The sequence below is a fragment of the Serinus canaria genome, chromosome 7 (genome assembly GCF_022539315.1).
Source record: "Serinus canaria isolate serCan28SL12 chromosome 7, serCan2020, whole genome shotgun sequence".
Classification (NCBI taxonomy): Eukaryota; Metazoa; Chordata; class Aves; order Passeriformes; family Fringillidae; genus Serinus; species Serinus canaria.
Genome location: NC_066321.1, coordinates 21,929,321 through 21,951,196, shown reverse-complemented (window position 1 = coordinate 21,951,196; position 21,876 = coordinate 21,929,321). Strand labels below are relative to the sequence as shown.

The 21,876-nt window shown below is 37.4% G+C and overlaps 1 protein-coding gene across 2 annotated transcripts in view; it reads right to left on the bottom strand.

The window, feature by feature from the left end:
- Window positions 1–283: 283 nt before the first annotated feature.
- Window positions 284–21,876, bottom strand: part of AGPS (alkylglycerone phosphate synthase) — a 45,679-nt gene continuing 24,086 nt past the window's right edge. For both annotated transcript variants that reach the window (XM_030241579.2, XM_050976925.1), the window contains 11 exons: window positions 21,157–21,265; window positions 20,605–20,732; window positions 17,932–17,983; window positions 15,644–15,720; window positions 14,380–14,492; window positions 12,776–12,845; window positions 11,724–11,785; window positions 9,835–9,924; window positions 9,353–9,452; window positions 7,619–7,676; window positions 284–578 (listed from right to left, as the gene is read on the bottom strand). In XM_030241579.2, coding sequence (XP_030097439.2) covers window positions 457–578; window positions 7,619–7,676; window positions 9,353–9,452; window positions 9,835–9,924; window positions 11,724–11,785; window positions 12,776–12,845; window positions 14,380–14,492; window positions 15,644–15,720; window positions 17,932–17,983; window positions 20,605–20,732; window positions 21,157–21,265 — 981 coding nt within the window. In that variant the 3' untranslated portion in view covers window positions 284–456. The remainder of the gene's footprint in view (window positions 579–7,618; window positions 7,677–9,352; window positions 9,453–9,834; window positions 9,925–11,723; window positions 11,786–12,775; window positions 12,846–14,379; window positions 14,493–15,643; window positions 15,721–17,931; window positions 17,984–20,604; window positions 20,733–21,156; window positions 21,266–21,876) is intronic.

The window sequence follows — 21,876 nt, the reverse complement described above, 5'->3', positions numbered from 1 at the left end:
GTACAAGGAGGTACTCCTTGGTGTTCTCTCATCTGTCTCTTAGCAGCTTTCCTTTAGCAAGAGGCTGGCTGTGCAGCTGCATCTGTAGAAAACACTGTTGTCAGTCTTTGTCCTCCTCGTGGGGGATGCTTTAAGTAAGAAACATCTGGCAGTATCCAGCACTGAAAATATGTCAGCTGCGCTGCCTAGCCCAACTTAGAAACCCAGATTTGCATTTCCTGGTTAGTACTTTGTGCCCAGTAGGTTGGAACATTGTTAAGTAAAAGTCCATAAACATTAACAGTGATGTTTACACTTTATTGGGGAAAGAGGGAAGGGAGTAGCAAAAATCAATGCAAGTTACTAGTTTTGAAAGTTTAGTCTATGTTATATTTGATTACTGGGATATCAATACAATGAAAGTGGAGGAATTTCAACAGTAATTTTTAATTTTTAGTACATCATTTGTGCAGGGCTTTATAAAAGATTTTTGTTTCCAAAGATGTTATTGGGGTCCACATATTCTTTAACAGATCTCAGCATTCCCAAGCCAACATCAGAGATGCTCTCCTTCATCCAGCGCTTCCGCAATTTGCCTACTGGAAAAACAAAAACAAAGTGTTTCAATATATGGCAGGATTCTAGGAGCCAATCAATCTTGTGACCATGAATGAATAAACACTGTGTGATAAATGCTTTTATTCAAAAATGAGAAATGTTTTGCTTTATTTGATTTATTGAGCCCACCAGACTATCAAGCTCATTAAGCTCAGCATACTCCCAGAGGAAGACTGTGTTCCACACTGTCTACTTTCTTTAGAAACTATGAAATTTAGATGAAGCTTAGGCTGAAATCACATGTTCTATTAAGACAAGGAATCAGCAGTAAGTTTTAAAAAGCCACAAACTAATTTTAAGTTGTAAACTGTAGAGGAAATTACTAAAAAGCAGAATCCCACATTTTTTGATTACTTTAAAATGAAAACATAGCTCAATAATCAAGCTTAAACCAGTACTGGTTTAAATAGCAAAAAAAATTATATGAAGAAGGCTTAATATTTAATTTAAAAACTTCTATGCTGGCTGGTAATTGCTCAATACCATTACACAAGAGATTTGTTTTGCATGTAAAATGGCTATTCACAACATACACCAAATACAAAGAAAGCTGAAACAATCTTTTAAGAACTCTTTTTACTAAATTCTCACAATAGTCCTGTTAAACGGCCAAGTGTTCACATGCCAATTAACCAAATCATCAACTCTGATTAACAGATCATTCAAAACTGAGGACTTTTTTTTCATTAAGCACACTTTAGCATTAAACTTGCCAGCCTGAAACACAATCCATTTGTCAGTATGAAAAGACATAGTAAAGGTTTGAGAGACGGAAGCTTTAAGAGTATCTGAAGCTAAATTCAAGCTATCTTTTGTGCTCTGTTTCAGGGTAACCATCAAACTGTCATCAGAATAATAAATTACAGGGACACCTCTGGGAAACAGAGTATATTTGTTTATACCTTAAGGAATTGGAGCCAGTCACAATGCCAACAGAAAAAGCAAATAATGTAAGACAGAATGAAATTTGCAGTTTGCTAGAAAATGACTATTAGCAGCATGTGGGTCAAGATCAAAGATCACAACTGAAGGACAAAAAGAATTTGTCACGTGGTACAAACCCTGGCTGTATTTTGCAGCCCCAGCTCAAGAAAGAATCTTCATCTGTGAATATACTGTCACTGCAATGTGACTGTCTGAACACACTGACGTGGTTAAATTCAATCTGTTCAAACTTTAATACTGCTACAAAACACCTGAATTGTGGATGTGGCTTGACCATCCCCTTAAGTCACTCACACTGGCTCTTACACAAGCAGTTGAAGAACAGTCATTACTATTCTCAACTGTTATCTGTAATATAGTTTCAGTGAATGTGTTCTGTGGTTATGGATGTAATTGTCCTGAAAAGACTGCAAACAACTGCTCCAACAAGATGGAGCACATTAGAATCACAGCAGGATGCCCAACAGCTAGCATGCCTGCCTCTTTTACACCTCCAGTAATAATGCAATTCCACAAGGAACTGAACTACTGTCTGAGCAGCACCAAACAGTCGTTGCATATTTAATGAAGTCGCTCACCAAGTGCTGGAAAACAGAAGGTGCTTGGAGTGCATCATTAGTTCTGTCAAAGTGATAATTTACACATCTATCTTGTCAAATTTTCTATGGTTTATACTTTTGCAATAATAAATCTAACATACATCTGATTAGTGAACTGGAAACAAAAAAAGCTGTACTACAGTTACCAGCAGTCCTTCACAAACATGCTCAAAAAAAGATTTTAACCCCTTGATAACAGCAGCGTTGATTCCCTGCTCCTGCTGTTCATGTCAATAAAACATACGAGGAATTTTCAACTACTCAAGTTTCACATTAGAGTTAAAAAGCCTTGAAGCACTCTCTCCTAATTCTAAGCTGGTTCATCAGATAAAATGGAAAACAGACCAAGTGAAGGAAAGGCTCTGTGGAATGACAGCAGCACTTAGAAAGGTCATTTATATATTGTTTTACTTCAGCTTAGTGCTGTGCTATGCATTTTCTGGTGCTTCTCCTCCACAGGACAACCCAAATGGCTTCAAGGATGAGAAAAGGAAAAGAGGAAGAAAAAGCCATAATAGTTAAATATGTTAGTGTGAACATAAAAATAATTCCAAGTGCAAAGTTGCCTACCTCCACTCTAAGCCTAGCTGAAGAATAGCTTTGTGCTCAAGGAAGCCCTAACTTCCTAACAATAAGATCTCAGTTAGGCCTGATCTTATCATAGATTACAGAAAACCAACTTCCCATTTCTAGCCTGGAGGAAGTAGACTTTTCAGTTTTAGTCCTAGCATTTATCTAGAACTGACAGGAGACAGTGCACAAAACCAGAAGGGATACAAGCATCTACCACTTACAATAGGTAATTTCACAATTAAAAAATGAGAACAAAGTCACCTGATTCTATAAGCTACATAACAACATTATTAACAATGTGTTTGTAGTAGCCTAGCACAGCAAGTTACTACTTGTCCATTCAGCCATAAACACCACCACATGCACAATCCTTGTGCCCCAACTGGAAACAAACACAGCCCTTCCTTATTGCATCTTCTCCCTCTGAAGACACTTCATCTTGCATCTGAAGGGAGGGTCTAAAGAGGATGGAGCCAGGCTCTGCTTGGTGGTGCCAAGAAAAGTCCAAGAGGCAACATGCACAAGAAATTCCATCAAAGCATAAGGAATAATTTCTTCACTGTTCAAGTGCCCAAGCACTGGAACAGATTGCCCAGAGAGGGAGTGGAGGTATTCAGGAACCTTCTGGATGCCACCCTGCACAATGGTGCTCTGGGATGGCCCTGTTTGAGCAGGGAAACTGGATGAAATGACCCACTGTGGCCCCTTGCAACCTCACCCATTCTGTGATTCAGTGATCTTACATACCCAAGATGAGGAACAAAAGAATCAGTCTTCAAGTTTCACAGGTGGCAAGTGGCCTGTTCCTGAAGTGTGCTGAGCAGTCTAATAGTGCCTAAAATCATTCCCTGCTAGGAAGCCAGAAACCTCCAATCTGAACCCCAGCCTATTACACTGAGCACAAACCCCACAGCATGGCAGGGATTCTACTTCTCACAAGGCACTTCAGATCAGAAAGCCAAGGAGCTTGTTTAGCAGGAACTTCAAAGGCAGTCCACCACCAACTTTATTTTAGGTTTATTATCTATTGTTCTAGTCCACATATGAAAGAGAAATATGTGAACTGGCTAAGAAACTTTTGCCCAGCTCTGATACATGCTGCTCCATATTGGTTTCATTGGAAAAGTTCATCTTTCCATTGTCCTTTTTCACTTGCACATCTTTGAAAATGCATCTGGATGGCTACAAATGGAATAAGCAAACAGCAGGCAGCAATTGGTACTCTCACTTTTGGAATATGAAGTACCAGAGCACACATGAACAGTTCTGTAAGAAAAGTTTTCATGCAGCTGATTGATTTCAGGAGTTACTCTACATGCAGAACAGATTTATAGCACTGTGTGGTCCCATTGGAAATAGGTTCTGATGGCACTGCACAAGGCTCTGGACTTCCTCTGCTCCAGCCCTTTGAACCTGAAGAGTCGGTTCCTGCAAACCAACAGCTTTGCAAAAGGAGCAGCAGTGACAGGTCCTAAGAAGGATGAGGCTCATGCAGCTGTTGCTCTTCCTGAAGCTAGCTGTCCCTCCAGAAAGGAACTCTCTGCCCTTACAGTCTGCTTAATATGCTATTACTCTTCCAGGGACAACTCTGCAATACTGAGAAAGGTCAGTGCATTAATGTAAAACATGGCAGCACTGGAGGATATTGGACCAGTGTACACCAAGTCTACTGAAGAATTAACACCTCACCACCACAACACTTTGCATATTTTCACTTGTATCTTAACAGCTGAAATAATACTTTCAAGTTCAGTGGTGGTGAATCAGGAGGTCCTTTCCTTTTTTCATTTTTTGTTAAAGGCACTGAAGATGACTATTCTGTTAAGACATTCAACAGACCAAGGAGGAAAATACAACTGTGTAATTGTATTATTTCACATGAGGTTACTTCATGTCTAACAAATATATCAGTTTCAACTCATTCTAATGAGTAGAACAAGCTCTAGTATGGTTAACCTAAGGGAAGAAGGTTTCTTTCCCTCTGTGTAGAAGAGAAAAGAATGTGCTCAACTCCCCCTCATAAAAGAGGGGAAGTTGAACACATTATAATTTCAGATTTTGTAGTTTGTCTGAGTTAATTACTGCAGTGTATAAGCCACAGCCTCTTAATGCCAAAGAACTACAATGCCAAATATGTAATTGAATGCAAACAAGGTGTAAGGTTTGTTTTTTCCTTTGTTTTGTTTTAGGGGTTTTGCTTTTGTTTTTAGTGTTGTGGGATTTTTTCCTTATTTTTTGTTTTCCCACATAAATTGCCATTGATACTATAGCTAAACCTATGCAGCACAGGCTACCTGGTTAACCATTATTCTATTCAGCTGTCTAGGAAGTAGAAGAAAATTAGTTCTATTATGTTAAGTGGCCAAATGGGGCTATTTTCCTCAACCCCACAATCTGATAATTGTTTCCTTAAGCAGCCAGTTGTAGTTAAAACAGTGCCTCAAAGGGAAGCAATGTATCACAATGTATTTACACTGCTCAGTTTTACATGGGTCCCTAGCTTGGTGATATGAAAGGGACCAGGTACAAATCCAACCTTCTCCCTTTCTGATGGTGTACCCCAAAGGGGTTATGGTTGTATCTATACACCAGTCATACTTACTGGTACATTATTTCAAGCATACAAAAAAAGGCACATTTGATAAAAGAAAAAAAGTGACACATCATATGGGTGTTTTAAGGGCTTGCCATAAACAATTAGAATAATTATTTATCTGAACTTAAACTTGTACCTGCAAGAAATTGTCATTCTTAATGCTGCTTTTTAAATGCTATGTTTCTAAACACTATCTATGGCTCTCTAGCAACTGTCATGACTCTCAAATCTAAAGATACCCAGTGCCCAGAAAGAAGGATCAAAGCTGTGCAAGGTCCCTCTCTGAGTGTAGGACACAGTCAAGACAGGGTGATAGCTATAATTGGGCATGGGGGAAGGAAGATTTATCCACAGTAAAGTCCTTCTGAAGGTACTCTTCATAAAGTTAAAAGTACCGTGATTTCAGCTCTCACTGTGCACCTACCTGCAGTTGGTATTTCCCCAGATGTAAAGTATTTACACAACTCAAACTGCCATATATGACCATTCCTTCACTCAAGGAGTATATGAACATTGACTTAAGCAGGCTTTGTATTTCCTATAGCCTCAAGTCCCAGACTACATCTGTTTTCTTTGATACACAAACACAGAGTTAAAATAGCTCCATTTATCACAGTGTGATTGTAGGCAGACAAATCAGCCTGTCTGTTTCCAGATAGTGAAAACAACTGTTATTAATCACAATTACAAGACAAACACCAAAGGAAATTGCACCAGTATTTTCTTTTACCCTACACAATAGACTAGTCAGTGGTGAGAGTTACAAGGCTTGAAGGTCAGTAAATAAAACTGACAATATTAGGCTAATTTTCAGCATCACATCTACTAAGCACTGGAAAAAAATTAATCTTGAATATTAAACACAATGAACTGCCAGACAAAACCACTCAAAGTGGAAAATATATATCAGTAACAGAGGCAGTCATGCATACAACAGGAGCATACAAAGTCAAACAGAAACCCAGTTTTCATAGCTGTGGCCTCACAAGGTTCAAGTGTGCAAGGGTTTGAAAATGCTATATTTTTTTTTTGTTCAACACATGTGGTAAGCAAGGTTTACATGGTGAGGGAAAATACATCTGAATGTGTGACAAGCTCCAGCTGCGTGCAAGTCAGATGAAATGCTTGTCACAGTAAAACAAGAGTGCCACAGCAGGGCAAGCACAAGAGTACATCAAGGGGGTAATCCCACACCCAGTGTGTAGAACTGACAGGTCCACTATGTGTTAAAAATTTAATCAGAGAACCATAAGAGCACATCAAACAAAAACTACTGAAACCTTTTCATTCATGTTGTTACCTACAGATCCTTCAATATCCTGATACTGCAGAGTCCATTTCACTTTCCATCACAAAGCAAGATACCTGAAAAGAGCCCTAGTTACAAGTTTAAGTTCCCTTCAAATTTAGGAAGTAACTGACATGTTTAAAGCACAGCTTCTAGCCTTTAATTTTTTTGCCCCACACAGAGCTTTTAGAATTACAAATTGTTTCTCTAGTTCTAAACCATTACACTTCTTCTTTGCTCTTCTATCTGTGACCAGTCAATGCCCCAAGAGAGAAGAGAGAAGAAATATATGAAAATAATCACTTTCAAGAAGGTAGCTGCACAAATCACACTGACATCACCACGAGTCTTCCTGACATCCAAGGTTATAACATTATATAGGACACATGCAATCAAATTAGACTATCCATGTATGTGGGAAAAGCATATATAAAGCATCAGGTATAGGAAGTATTGCTTATACATGACATTGGTTCTTAACAGTAAAGCATAAAATACCTTGTGGAGATGCTAGTAACACAGGACAAGTAATCCCCAAACTCCAAGAGAGGAAACTAGGTAACTAGAACTTATCAGACAGCAGGCCAGTAAAGTCCACACTTACCTAACATCAATTATGCAACAAATGGTAGATTGCAACATAGTCCAGTTCAAAGTCACTGGCTCTTTTATACAGTCACATGGCCTAAGTGCTCTGGAATTTGGGCAAACAGCATTCACAAAGCCACAAGGGACACAAAACTGGCTTAAAACTGTAAAAATCACATTTGAAGTCTTTGTAACTGAATATGTATCTACAGAAGGATCAGTAAAAGTTGTTTAAGACAAACTGACCAAACTAAAAAAAAGAATGAGAAATTTCTAGATAAAATGCCAGGATATCTCCTTCCCCCTTGACCCTCCCCCAGTAATTTCAGTTAATGCCATGAAATATTTTTCAGAATTCTACTACGAACTATTTTACGTACTCATGAATATTTAGGAGCATCAAAGAGTCTAACATTAGACTGAGAACATTACCTCCATGGTGATGTGAAAGACTTCCTCCATTGGCAAGTATTTCTTCTCTAGCAGCCCTCTAAATTTGAAAGAGATGGTATTTATTCAACAGCAATTGCACAAGACTTTTGGATTTCATGAAAAGCTTGCTATTGCACTCATACACACAGGTGTATGAAGAGTTTCTGAAGTAATTAGGGTACATTATATAGGTAAACATTATAGTTCAAGCCTGCAGATAAAAGGTAAGAGTCATCTAAATAAACATCAAAGCCATGACATTTCAAATGGCATCTCTTGTAACAAATGTATTACTCAAGAATAGAATATTCTGGATCACTTTCCCCTTGCCAAAACTTAAATATCCAGTGGATGGGAGGATGCTCATTTGGAAGATGATTAAGTCTCAAAAAAGAAGTCGGAAAACAGGCTTGTCAGAGCAAGTCAAGATCCTTATTCAGATCAGAGTTCAACCACGATCTCCAAGATCCTGGATGAGGCAGTGAGTTATTTTACAACAGACAACCTTTTCATGGGTGCAGTTTGTGGCAGAAAACAGCATTTATTTTTTTATGTTAAGAATGTTCAAGCTGTAGAATCTTCTTTGCCATTCACTTCTGAATAATTAAAGAGCTTAGAAGGTGCAAACAATGAAAGCTTTTCTAAGCCCAAGGATTACATGTTTTTTTTTTCCTAAAGAGTGTACTCCTTTAGGAATAACATATATAACTGCAGCTGTGCAGTTAAGAGATTTTTTTTCAGTCTGCCACAGAGTACATACACTTGGTCAGCAAACTCACTTTGTTAGGTTAAATTTAGTTACTACAATGGAAAATGTACATTCACATCATCACACAAACTAATTCCAATAAAAGAAATACCTAGGTATAAGTAAGTTTCATTAAATAAATACTCAAGTATTACATTCTTCAGTGCCCTAAATGCAACAGCATGGAAGCCTCTGAACTTGTAGATAAAACTTTGAATCCACCTGCCAAATTCAAGAGAAATTTCTAAAGAACAAGCATGAGAAGAATGATATCCCAGTTATAAATACTATTTCTCTACAGTCCTATTAGCAATTTTCTGGTTTGAGCTAGGAACCAGAATGTAGGACAAAAAGCTATGAGTTTGGCCATAGTTCTTCTAAGAACTGCATCTTGAAGGTAATAAGGATATTTGTTTCACCTAACTAGGTAAGTGCAGTGTTTTATCAGCCAAAGTGTTACAGCAGAAGTATTGCAGAGCTGCTTGGCCAATGCTGAAGCAGGTCACAACTGGTCTAGCAGACTGGACTTAGACCAGTGCTTATCTCACCCTAACAGAAATGGCATGAGACAGTACCATTCCTTATTCTCTACATGCAGCACTATTAATAAGGTATGATCTTGACTGTTTTACCATGCTTTGTACAGACTGAGTATTAAGAAGAAATAGTTTTGTAAATAATGGAACTGAGGAAGACTAGTTTCCTATGGATTTGGGGTTTAAGGTTTGAACCTTCTGCCATCCAAGAAAGTCCAGGTCAAGCTCTTCTATACTTCACTTAGAACTACTGATGTACTGATATCTACAACTGTCACCTGGTAGCCAGCCTTTTCTCTACTTGCTGAACTATTATTAACATGTACCTCTTGTTACTGATAATGATCAAAGCTTTATAAACAGACTTTTGTGATCTTTCCTGCAAAATTCAGTAAGCTTGGCCAATAAGTTCAGAACAAAATACAGGTCATCAGCTTTTTTATACATTACCTCAATTTGTTCATAGACGTGAATAGGATCACTAATTCCTCTGTAGTTAAAGGCAAAGTAGAAGTAGACACATGCACCTGCATCATAAGTCTGTGTCACCCTGTTGAAGAGAACTGCATTACAAACAAAGCTTTATGATGTTAAGCCAACCACTATGTGACAGCATAAAGTTCCTAAGATTACTTCCTTCTTACTCAAAGGGACAGCATCTTTTTTTTTAAATTCCTTTATCCTTTTTGCTCCTAATCCAGGGGTGATGCAATGCTATGACTTGCTCTTAAGTCACTACAATTGACTCTTGTCCATGTAAGTAAGAGTTTAAAGGCCAAGCTAGTGCTTAGGCTTGAACTCTCAACTCTTCCATGAAATCCAACTGCAGGTTCAAGAGGAAGGTCAAGGCTACTGGTATTTGTAATATCATCACTAGATCTGCTACTGAACAAAGATTCAAGAAAAAGTATTTATATTATTGCATGGCTTACCTACAGGTGGAAAGAGGAGCAAACTGAACACCCTTTTCTTTGCATTCTCGTACTATCCTTTCCTTTACATTTCTACAAAGGTCCAAAACCCTGTAACAGGAAACACATTAATATATAAAATTTCAGTATTTGATTTTATATAGCTTCTAAAAAAGAACTTCACAACCTTTTTAAAAAGCATAATCTAACGTAAGAGTACCTTCTAAAATCGTTGTTAACTAGCTTAGCCTTTGTTCTAAGAATAGTTCTCATCAAGACTCCACTGCTTTTTCTGCACTTCTCCTGAACAGCAAGTTTACTCTGAAACAGAGAACCTAAAAGCTCTTCTTCATAAGGAAGAGATGTCAAAAGTGTTAAAAAAAATAAGGAGGTTACCTACTTCTGTATGTCTTTACTTTCTCAGCAAAACAGCCTAAAAGTTTTGGCAATGTAGTTAACAAACACAGAAGAAATCCTGAGAACTCAAAGGTCTGGCAAACTGTACTAACACCATAACTTTGTGTTGCTGCAAGGCCAAACCTGCAGATCCTTCAGCTGGGCACTACTCTGCCAACTTGAAACGTTGTAATTCTAATATGGCAGTGAGCTATTAGATCTTGTAAGAAGCCATACTTGTTTTGTTGGTTTTTTTGTGTTTGTTTTTTTTTTTTTATGGCTCTTCTAGGACAGACTCAGGTGCAAACAAAGTGCTAGAGCAACCAAAAGAAATCACTGTTTTTCAAATTACCATTTCTTAAGTTACACATTGTCCCACAAAGGTCTGCAGAGCTCTAATTCAGATTTTGATGTTTTACACAGATTTAGAGGTACATTGATTCACAGAACACAAGAGAATTTAACCATTTAATGAATAAGAAAGTCAGCTAATATTTTAATTATATTTTATTAAAATATCTGCTACCTGTCAAGAACAAGTTAATCAGTTTATAGAAAGTTACATGGTCCTTATGAACCAAAGTAGAAAAAGGTTTTCAAAGCATTTGCTTTGGAGAGGACAATTTGAAATACTTTGTTAAGTAAAAATTCATTGTCTTCTGAAACGAGGGAAAGGCAAAAAAAATTGGTGAGAAAGAAGTTAGCATGCTTCAAAATCTATAAAGCTAAAGTAAAAGGAAGAGCACTTTCACTTTAAAATTGTCCTCAAATTTCTTCTACACTCTTAGTACACTGTGCCAATTTTCAAACAGGGGCTGGAATTTACATTTCCCACTAAATTCAATAGCAAGGGTACAGGGTTGCCAGCTTAAGTCATCAGACTTTGCATTGAATGCTGTAAAGCTTTGATTCAAATCACTTTAGATCCTATTTAAGAGATTTCAGGCTTACCAAATGGACCAGAGCATCCAAAATGATTTTGTATATTAAACTCAGTTGAGGTCAAATGTTTCTCAACCATAGCTAATAGATAAAATACCCTGAGGTAAAAGAGCTCAGTCTTGGGCAAAAGTTACCCTTTCAGTATTTCCCTACATTACTGGAAAAAGACAATAATTTACTTAAATATACTTGATTTTTTTTATCTTCACTACAGATTAATCCCTTTGAAATACACTGCTGATCTCACACACATGGCTGCTCATCCTCCACTGTTATTACTGTCACCAATGTCCTGCCTCCTAAACAGGGCAATTTCAAATCCTAAATTTGTTACAGTAAGGTAACCTAAGATGAAATTTTACTGAAAGCTTGACACACTGCATCTACAAAATTCTGGTATGTAATTTAACAGCAACTTCAGCAAGAACACACACTTGCAAGACTCGAGATACATCAGGCTGCATCCAATACATGTAAGGCCTAAAAGATGCATCCTCATGAGCAAACACAAGTTAGGAACAATTTGAAGGAAATCAAGTTTTAAGAAATTCTGAGGAATAATCAGAGTTTACCTATCCCAAGGAACAGAAGTCTCAAATGATTCTCCTATTACGTAATAATCCAGGCCTAGGTCCTAATAAAAAGAGTAAGAAAATTATCAGTAACATTCAGCATCAGCATCTGGGATTCCAGTGTATGCTACACAGTTATCAGGTGAACAACTTTTTAGTTTGCAGGAGAAGAACAGAAATTCTAATTTAGCAAAAACACCCACATGTCCCAGTGACATTAAGTTTATTATTAATAGGGAAATAGGGAAGCTCTTAAAAGACAAAGATGACAGACATTTTGATGCCATGGCTACAGTGAGATAACTTGTCAGACTGTCAATATGTTTACACTAATCAAATATTTTTATCACTATAGTACCAAGCCAAGTTTCACTGTGCTCATCAGTATAATACCTAGTAAAAATATTTTTTGCAATGTTGTCACTCTCTAGATAGTAAAAAGACAAACATCTTCCCATCTTACACACAGCCTGCTGAAATAAAGGGAGATTCAGTGATATGTCCCCAACAAATCAAATACTCAGGATGTGCATATTGTTTTGAAAAACAAAAAATCTCAAATAGTAAGACTAAAATGCCTAAGAACAGCTGCAGCAGTTTAGACTAAAAGTCCTTTATGTTGGAATTCTGATTTAAACCAGTCATAAGAAGATTGCCAAAGAAGAGTAAAAAGACAAGTGAGCACATGAGTATTTCAAATACACTCCATGCCTCTGATTTCATTCACCCTGTGGATTCTTCAATCCAATCTCCCTACCCTTTATAAGAAGCTATTTTCTTAACAAGAAAATAAATTAATATTATTGTCATTCTTAACAAGAATATAAATTAATGTCCATATGGTGTTTTGCAGATGGAATTCCATGAATAATTACTGTTCAGAAATGGAAGAGATACAACCTCTGGGTTGATCCTGAGTTGATACAACCTCTGAGATATCATCCAAGGCAGCCTGCACTCAGATTTCAGAGAAAGCACCTTCAAAGAAACATCTCTATGTTTTGTTCCAATAATTAGCAGAAGTTGCAGCAGACAGACAAAAGCTGACCTACCCGAAGGTAAGCGATGACAAATGTCAGCATGTATCCTCTCTGCCCATTATCTTCTCCTGCTGCCAAGCCACTGCAATTTACAAAAATTTAATTAATTTCCCGCCAAATTAGTCACCAAAATGGTTACAAAAATATTTATAAAATAACTTTGATTATTAAACATATGTGCAAGTTTAGCTGCCTAAGCTGTATTAAAATAGTTGTTAATAGCAAGGTATCTTCACTAGAAATCAGAAGTTACTTCAGACCAGACCTTTATTCATTTCTCTTTTCATTCCATAACCTGGAGATGAACTTAATAAAATATTTGATGTAATCTTAGAAAACAGTCTTCAAAACTCACAAAAGAGTGGAGAAACAAAAGACTTATATCCTGGATATTAGTTTACAGGAACATGGATAATGACATTTCTAAGCAGGTTGAATTTGTGTCCTTTTATGTGCACAAGTCATGAGACCCCAAGATTTAAGATCCCCAAAGCATAAGAGATCTGAATGAATTTAAAAAAGACACAAAGGTCATAGCACTAAAGAAAAAGGAAGCCTTGCTTTCATCAGTAGTCTAGCAAGGATTATTATGAAAGCAATTGTTTTTAATTATTGGTTTCTAAGAACAAGAAAGTGCTATGCATCTGGAAGCAGTCTTCCTACAAGCTCCCATAAATCTGAGAGAGAGCTGGGTATGGGTGTGAAATCAGGCACCCTGAAGAAGCATAGAATTGAAGTATTTTATAGTATAAAGCCATTAAAAGGTTTAGCATTTTAAACCAGGTTAACCTAGGGGAGACTTCACTAATAGCCTCAATAAAGCAGCACAGACAGCACCATCATCTAATGGCTCTAACACTGACAAGTCTCCCCCTTACCAATGCACTACCATCTTGAAATACCAAAATACAAAAGGATTCACAGTTGAAGTAACAGAATGAAAGCACAATAAAAGCACAAAATTCAGAAATTACAGCCTTGAAATGGATAAAACAGCACTTATATGTATATTTGAATAGCTGAGACCAGTATTAGCAATAACAGCACATTCTTGACAAATCACAGTTTTGATGATGGTTTTAATCAATCACACTTAATCAAGGCAGAAGGAAAGACACTGCTTGATCATTACTCAGCCTGCCACTTCAATGAGTGTTTTCTGTCCCTTTGTGGGACAGAAAATCACAGCACTCTTTCAACTAAACAAGTTTCTTGTATTCATATACTCACATGAATTCTACAAAAATTTAATATCACCCTTATGATTTTGTCTCCCTTTCTGTAGTCAAAATATAGAGTCTAGGATTGCAAAACAAGCTGCTTCCATGCCTGTAAGCAATTAAAGGGCTGGTTTCCATTTTAATAACATTTATTCTATATTTAGTAAATATTTTTCTGCAATACACAGACAGCTGAAGTTTTTCAGTAAAGTTACCTATGGATTAGTACAAGCCATATGTATCAGAGGGAGCATTCAGTAGCTAATTGAGTGCTGCCACTTCAAACTAGCAAACTGAGAACATATCCATACAGTAACCACTACAAAAACATGGTAGTCCAATTTTTTCCTGGACAGTTCATTCCCAGCTTGACATTGAAAATGCTCTAAGACATACCCAAACTTGGTGGCAATATCATAGACTTGCTTCTCATGCTGAAGAACCTTCTCTCTGTCACCTTCAAAGAGCAAGGTAGCTACACACAGGATGTTGGGATCAAATCCTTTAAACTGCAAAGAGAGACAGACTTGCCATTAGTCACAGTCTACGTGGCAGAATACAAGGAACAGGTTTTTACTTTTCAAATGCATGGCATCTGCCCTGGTCAGTAAGTGTTGCTGCAATTAAGAGGAATGATTGGGAAAAAAAGTCTTTCAAAATTTACTCCCAAACACTTAAGTTTTTCCTTGAGAGGACAGGTCAGTGGAAATAACAGAAATTATCTGTCACCTCTTTCCTCCTGTTAAAAAGCAGGATAGGCACAACAGCTGTCTACCTATGCTGTAGAAAAAAAAAAGTCTTAAATGCTTTGAGCAATAGAGACATTTATATTCAATCAACTATTCCTATCAGCTTTAAAAGCAGGAAGAAAACTGTGACCATCATGAATGTGGAGGGAAGGAAAAACTTCTGGGCTATCTCTAAACAGAATATGTACTCCCTAAGAAAAGAAGTGCCAGACACATGTTATTTCCCACTTCAATAATCCAGGAAAAAGCAGCAGAATCAACACTGGTCACTGTCTTCCAGAAGTACACCCACTCTTGGAAGATAATGAAATTTTCTACATTTGAATACCCAGATTTGCAGTAACTCTCTAGTTAAGTAATTTGGAGGGAAAAAGATCAATAATAAGATAAAATATTTAATACAAAAGCATCATTTTAGCACCAAATCATAGTAGGTTAAAAAGGAATGAATTTCAGAAGGACAAAAAACCAATTTATATGGGAAAATCTGCCATATATCTTGAGGATCTTGCAAAATCCTAGCTTACTGTAATAACAAGGTAGATCATGCCTTGAAAAAATCTAGGAAGATGAAAATACAGTAGAGTGTGGGCCTTGCTCCATCAATATTCACAGATTATCACTGGTCTGCCAGCTGGGTAAACTGGTTCCAGTCTTCCCCTGTCACCAAGTTACTGTTGGACAAGGCACATTTATCTCTTATACAGGTCTGACCAGTGACAACAGCTCTCTTGGAGTAACTCCTCAAACACAATCTCATTTGAATTAAACCACTTTTAGAACCTCAAGTTCTTACACTGTAGTATCAGTTACACTCAAACTCAGCTGCATTAGAAGCAGTTTAACAAAAAATCTAGAATTTTATGAATAGCATGCAAAATTCAACCCAATATTAAAAACCCCAAAATTACCTTTGTGATGTAGAACTTTTTCAGTCCATCCAAAAACGACGTAAAAATGGAAGCAACTTGTGGTTTAAGAGCATGACCTTTGGCAAAAAGCAGAAAAAGGCATATTGAGGCAAACAGTGCTCTTAAGATTCTTACTTCAGGGGGCAAATAAAAAATAGCTTGGTAGTCAAAATTCCTATAATTGCTCAGAGCACTTTGATTATCAAAATTAAAGAGAATTCTCTCTACTCATTTAGAACATGATTTAGGAAAAGGTTTCATTACTTTTTTGAAGACATATGTACACCTAAGCACAAATATTTGACACTTTAATTAAGGCTGCCCTAGTTTAGATCTCACAAGCCTATGGCATGTGGAAAATTTTTAAGAGAGAGCTTCATTAGTTTTTACACCACAAAACTAAGCAAAAACCAGTGACTTTTTTTAAAGCTACACCAAAACCACTGAAACAAACAGCCAAAAATGGTGAAAGTTAGGAGTTAAGCATTTTTTCTTTAACAGTTCTATCACTTGTGTGAAGTTTTCTACATAAAGCTAGTTATTGCTTCCTTAATGACAAACGGGGAACTAAAATTACCAGGATATATAAATGGTGTCTTGGAGCCTGTTAAATTAACATTTCTGCCTCAGGACTGGATTTAATTGAGATGAAAGTCTTTTACTGTTTGTTCCATTGTTTTCAGTCACAAACAACTTCTGAACTCTCATTACTTGCTTCACTTTAGCAGCCTGGCATCTGGCCTACATGCTGTGAGCCCAATTCATAAAAGTTATGCACCATTTACATGATACTTCCTTCTAAAATACTTCACAAAGCATTTCCTCCTGAATAAATTTCATGAGGAATGAAGTTCACACGAACTTCAACAACTATGTGCTCTTTTTTCCTCTTAAGCAAAGAGGGAGTCTCTCAGCAGATACAAACCCCAAGGAGGACACCTACAAGCACACTTCAGTAAGCACAGAGAAATCATGAAAAGACATGAATTAATTAAACCACAATGTAAAAAATTACTTAATGATTACAAGAAAAATCAATATTGACATACCTGAAACTATGTTTACAGCTTGCAATTGGTCAAACTGTGCTTCCCAAATAAAAAAGAAAAAGAAATGCACCTGCTTCTGTTGGACATGTCTAAGCAGAACAGTGTAACACAAAATGAGCAAAGCAAGCAGCAAGGCTTGCTGGGCTTCTCAGCTCTTCCAAATCACAATTTCCTTGATGAAGTTCAGTTTTTCCAACACCACTACATTAATGCCATTTGAAGCTGAGATTCATCACTGAGGCTTTTGTGCAAAAGAAGTTTCAGAAATTCTGACTTCTTGTATCATAGTAGAGGTTTTCAAGGTCAGTCACACTTCCCATTTTCACCTTCTGGGTACAATCAAAATAGCAAGGTCTCTTCAAGTTCTGCAAGCTATTAGCTTTTGGGCTGTGGAACTTTAGAGTCTCCAGAAGAGTGTCTTGAGCTAGAACATATCTTCTACCAAATTTGCTAGAATTTAAAATGACAGCTTTCCCTAAGAATTGCTGAGAAATTTTGGTTCTGCACATTTCTGTCCTATTTGAACTAGTTGAAATTGTACAAAATCTTTTGTCTTCAGGAATCTTCTGGTAGCTTCACTGACTTTCAGTACTTCAAGCCTAACAGCTTAGATGTGCTTGCATAGTTACAGCACTTACAACACCTGATCTTTTTTTGAAAACAGACAGATCACTTTGGACAAATATGTCATTACCTCTCTCCCAATCAAACATTATGATATCAGAATATTTTTTAAAAACCTGCTAATTCTAAAGAATCTGTGAGATGCTTTCATGAAATTTAAAGGAACCAACCCACTTACCTTGAAAATAGGGTGCTGGCATTCTGATTTTTTTTTCATATCCAACTTCTCATTAATACTCTTAGGAAGAAAAGGTTTCAAGTACTGTATTTTAAAACTAGAATCTCTACTCCTTTACAGCAAAATAGAGGAAGTGATTCCAGAATTTCAATCTCACCAATACATTTAATGTCAAAAAAGGAAACATAGCAGAAAACCCGTCTCATTTATAGGCAGAGCATGGCTCTTTACTGACTCAAATAGTGCATAGTGTTTCCTCAGAGACAAAGAAAGGCTTCTGTTTCCCAAACTCACATTATGGCACTATATGGAGTTTGAACTCTGGGTTCACTGCCCTCTGTCTAGATTTGAGCAAAAGAATTACTACCCAAAACAGATTTAAGCTACTAAAAAGCCCTTGGAAACAGATGATACTCCACAATGATCTACACACTTACCGAACTGAAACTGTGCATTGTCAACAAGGCGAATTGATGCAGGAGCACATCTCTTGGAGGCAAAGTTAGGGAAGTAAGAGGAAGGAAGAATAAAAAGATTACATACATAGCTAGTTTTAAAATTCATTACAATCAAATTTTCATTTCAAAATAGCATATAGGAAAGCACACTTTGATACCAGAGACCTCTAGCTATCATCATCATTGAATCAGGGTGACTATAAGCTTGTTTTTGCTGGAATAGCAACATCTACTAGGTATAGTAGATGGTCTAGATATAATGCATTGAGAATTTTCAGTTTAACCTCAAGCCAACACAGTAACAGTCCAAAAACACTGATCTTCACATTTTGACTGTTTTTCTAAAATGGCATATGCACTAAAGATAGTACACTTGTTTAGCACATCAAGCTTATGTTTCTGTGTAATCAGAAATACACACATAATAAAAATCCATTGAAAAAGTTTAATTGTTGAAGGTCATCTTGGCATGCAGCTGAGCACTACACTGCTGCTCACTCAGCCCCCTCCCTAGTGGGATGGGGAAGAAAAATCAGAAGGGCAAAAGCTGAAAAACCCATGGGTTGAGATGAAGACAGCTTGGTAAGCAAAATGGGGAAAAAACCTTACAAAAGCACAATGCAAAAAGCAATTGATTTCCATCAGCTGACCAATATGCAGCCAGCCTTCAAGCAATGGCAACCTCTATGAAACACCCCCCTCTATTTTATTTATGATCATGATGTCATATGGAATCTGCCTTTAGTCAGTTTGGGTCAGTTGTCCCCAACTCTGTACCCTCCCAGCCTCTTATCTGCTCTCAGCACATTTGGTGGTGGGAAGAGGGAGAAACAGGAAAAGCCTTGACACTGTGTACACACAGTTTAGCAGTAACTAAAACACTGATGTGTTAACACTCTTTCAGTTACAAGTACAAAAGCTAACACTACACATGCTGCTACGAAAAAGTTGACTTCATCCTGGCTAGACTCGGTACACTCATGCTCTGCTGTCAGACTGCAGTTAAAATCTGTACTTGGGTCTAATCTAGATTCTGCACTGTACAGGAATCTGAAAAACTGTAGGAACAGCTGCCTTCACTTAGGTAAGTTTCTGGTCATGTATATGCCTACATCATATACTCACTGATGGCCATGTCCAGGCATACTGAAATGTATGGCCGGAGGAATATGACAGAAGTCTGAATTTTAGGCTAGTCATCATCTAATCATATGGATATGGAAGTACTGCTCTTTCCCTTCACTTGACATGTTCACTCATCAGAATATCATTAAAATGTATTTGGTCACATAATAGAAAGAAAGAACATGAAGAACAGAGGGAGCTCACCAGGCACGTGGAGAGAAGGCTGCGAGAGTGGTTTTAAATGAGACCAACCCACCCACAACCTACAGGCTGATTATCCTTACATTACAGTGGACTGATACATAAAAGAGCTTTTCAGACAGCAATCATTTTAATTACTACTCAGACTGATGCAAGGGGCAACAGAAGAGAATAAGTAGTTCAGGCTCAAGTAAGCAGAGAAACAGCAGCAGCAGCAACAGCAGCTTAGAAATGGAGCAACATTAAGTGGCAAATAGTGCCTCTTTTCTTCCCTCCCTCTAACTAAGCCCACAGACAGGGAAAACATGAGTTCCCTAACTGGTTTTAAATGTTGATCAGCCATATGATTAAGCATTCCCAAAAAGTCTGCTTAGGTACCTTTAGAAGGAAGGACAAGCACTAGCAGTAGAAGCACGACAGAAAAACTGGCAAGTGCTGCTGACTAGCATATACATGTCATTCACATACCAGTTTGAACATCTGGCTTGGAACATTAAGCCATTAATTTAGACCAATCACTGGAAAAAATGTAAAGCTGTGTTTAGTTTGGCATTAATTAAAACATTTCTGAAATTATTTCCCCAATTCAGGGTACATTCTACCATCCATATATATAATTTGGTATGTTTTGCACAGAGCAGAGGAAAGTTAGTTAGTGGAAGAAGAGGCTAGCCAGACTAAAATTTGTTTGGATGCATAGCCTTGAGGAAAAGTACTATAGAACTTTGATATCTAAGTACTTCACTACCTGAAACCATCTGCCTGCACTATTCTGTATTTAAATATTACAGTGTAAGCACAATTTCACTTGGTAATATCCATCTCAGCTGCCCATGTCACTGTGCTCCAGGCAGTGATTTCTAAATACAGGCCATATCCTTCCATTGCATTCCTTTTCTCCTTTACCACTTCAAAGCCATGAATTAACTGCCTTCTATATGTATGAAGCAACTCAATTCCTTTTAACACTGGTCCCTTTTACATAGTCCTAATTAATCTGAGGGTAAAGTTCTCAGTGGCAGGAGACACATAGCTGAATTTTTCAGGCTGCAATATGAAAATAACTCCCACTGAAACAAGCCATCAAAAGGCTCGTCCACGTTTTGGCTCAGAATACCAAGCAAAGTCATAATATGCTCAGTCCTCAACTGAGTGATTTCCAAAATCCTCATGGACCATATCCTGCATTTCATGGACCTTACATGCTTACGAGATTCCTACCTCAAATTCCTGGTTCTCAACTGCCAGAAATACTGAACATCAATACACCCCTACTGCTAGAATCCATGAGTCCTTGAGTGAAGCCAACATCCAGCTTTTCTTTACCTGCTTTGCCACTTCCCTCAAGCAGGCCACCCCTCGCTCAAAGTTGGGGAAGACCACAGAGCCGTACTTCTGGTATTCAGGGACCGGGCGAATCTTTATTGTCACTTCTGTAACCACTCCAAGGGTTCCTGCACGAGAGGAGAAACACTGAGCAAAATGTTCCAAGATGAACTGCTTGCAAGCTACCCAACTGAACATGTACCAGAATGTTATAAGTTAACAAAAATCAGAAACCCCCAAAATTCAGTTTGCAGTAGCAGGTGATTTATTCCTTACTTTTTACATGGTGAATTCTCACAAAATATTCTCTAAATTGTGCTCTTTGTTACTAGACTTGTAGACTGACTCCACAGGTCCATTTAAAGCAGCATTAAAAGCTGCAACTTCACAGTCCTAATTAAGGTCTCAACATTTTATCCTAACACAAGAAATTCATGCCTGCACAATGCCACCCATCAACACACTGGAAGCCACAGCATTAAAGATGCTCAAATAATCAAGCATTCCTGAAGCTGAATTAAGATGCAGTATGTGAAATTACTCTGTTTATACCTTCAGATCCCATAATGAAGTGATGGATATCAGGTCCTGTTGACATGCGAGGTACTTGACAGTTTTTTTCTACTATTCCTCTAGGAGTCACCATTTTTATATGAATCACCTGTTTAAACAAAGTGCAATGACTATCAATATAGCATTAAGCACAGATTTTTATTATATTTATTTTCCAGAAAACATATTAAGTTTGATACAGTTTGGCTTTACAGGTTTTAGACATTCTGTAGGCAACCCCAAGAACCTGAGAACTGTTACCAACCATTATTTTGACACAGCATGCTTTCCCCACACAACAGATAGTTTCCATTCTATGACAAATCATATCAACTGGTGGCTACATCCAGGCAATACCAGTTAAAACTGTTTTGCTCCTCAGTGTAGAACTTCACAGATAGAACTTTATTTACAGCAGGATTTTAGCCAGAATATACATTGTACTACAGAGGAAAAAAGTGAGGGTTTAAACTTTGCTTAAGTTTTGCTTTAGAACTGCTGCTTAATAAAGCTACTATAATATAGTCATTGCTACAGAAATATTTCAGTTAGGAGGAAAGACAAGCAGTGAAAAAGATTATCAATATAAAAGCTGCCATAAGACTGACACACGTGCAGGGCTAGAAGGTTGTTTTTTAAAAAATACTTTTCAATGTTATTGTTTCCAGCTTCATTCAGGCCCATGCAATAGAAGCCTACATGTAGGTTTTCTTAATCCTC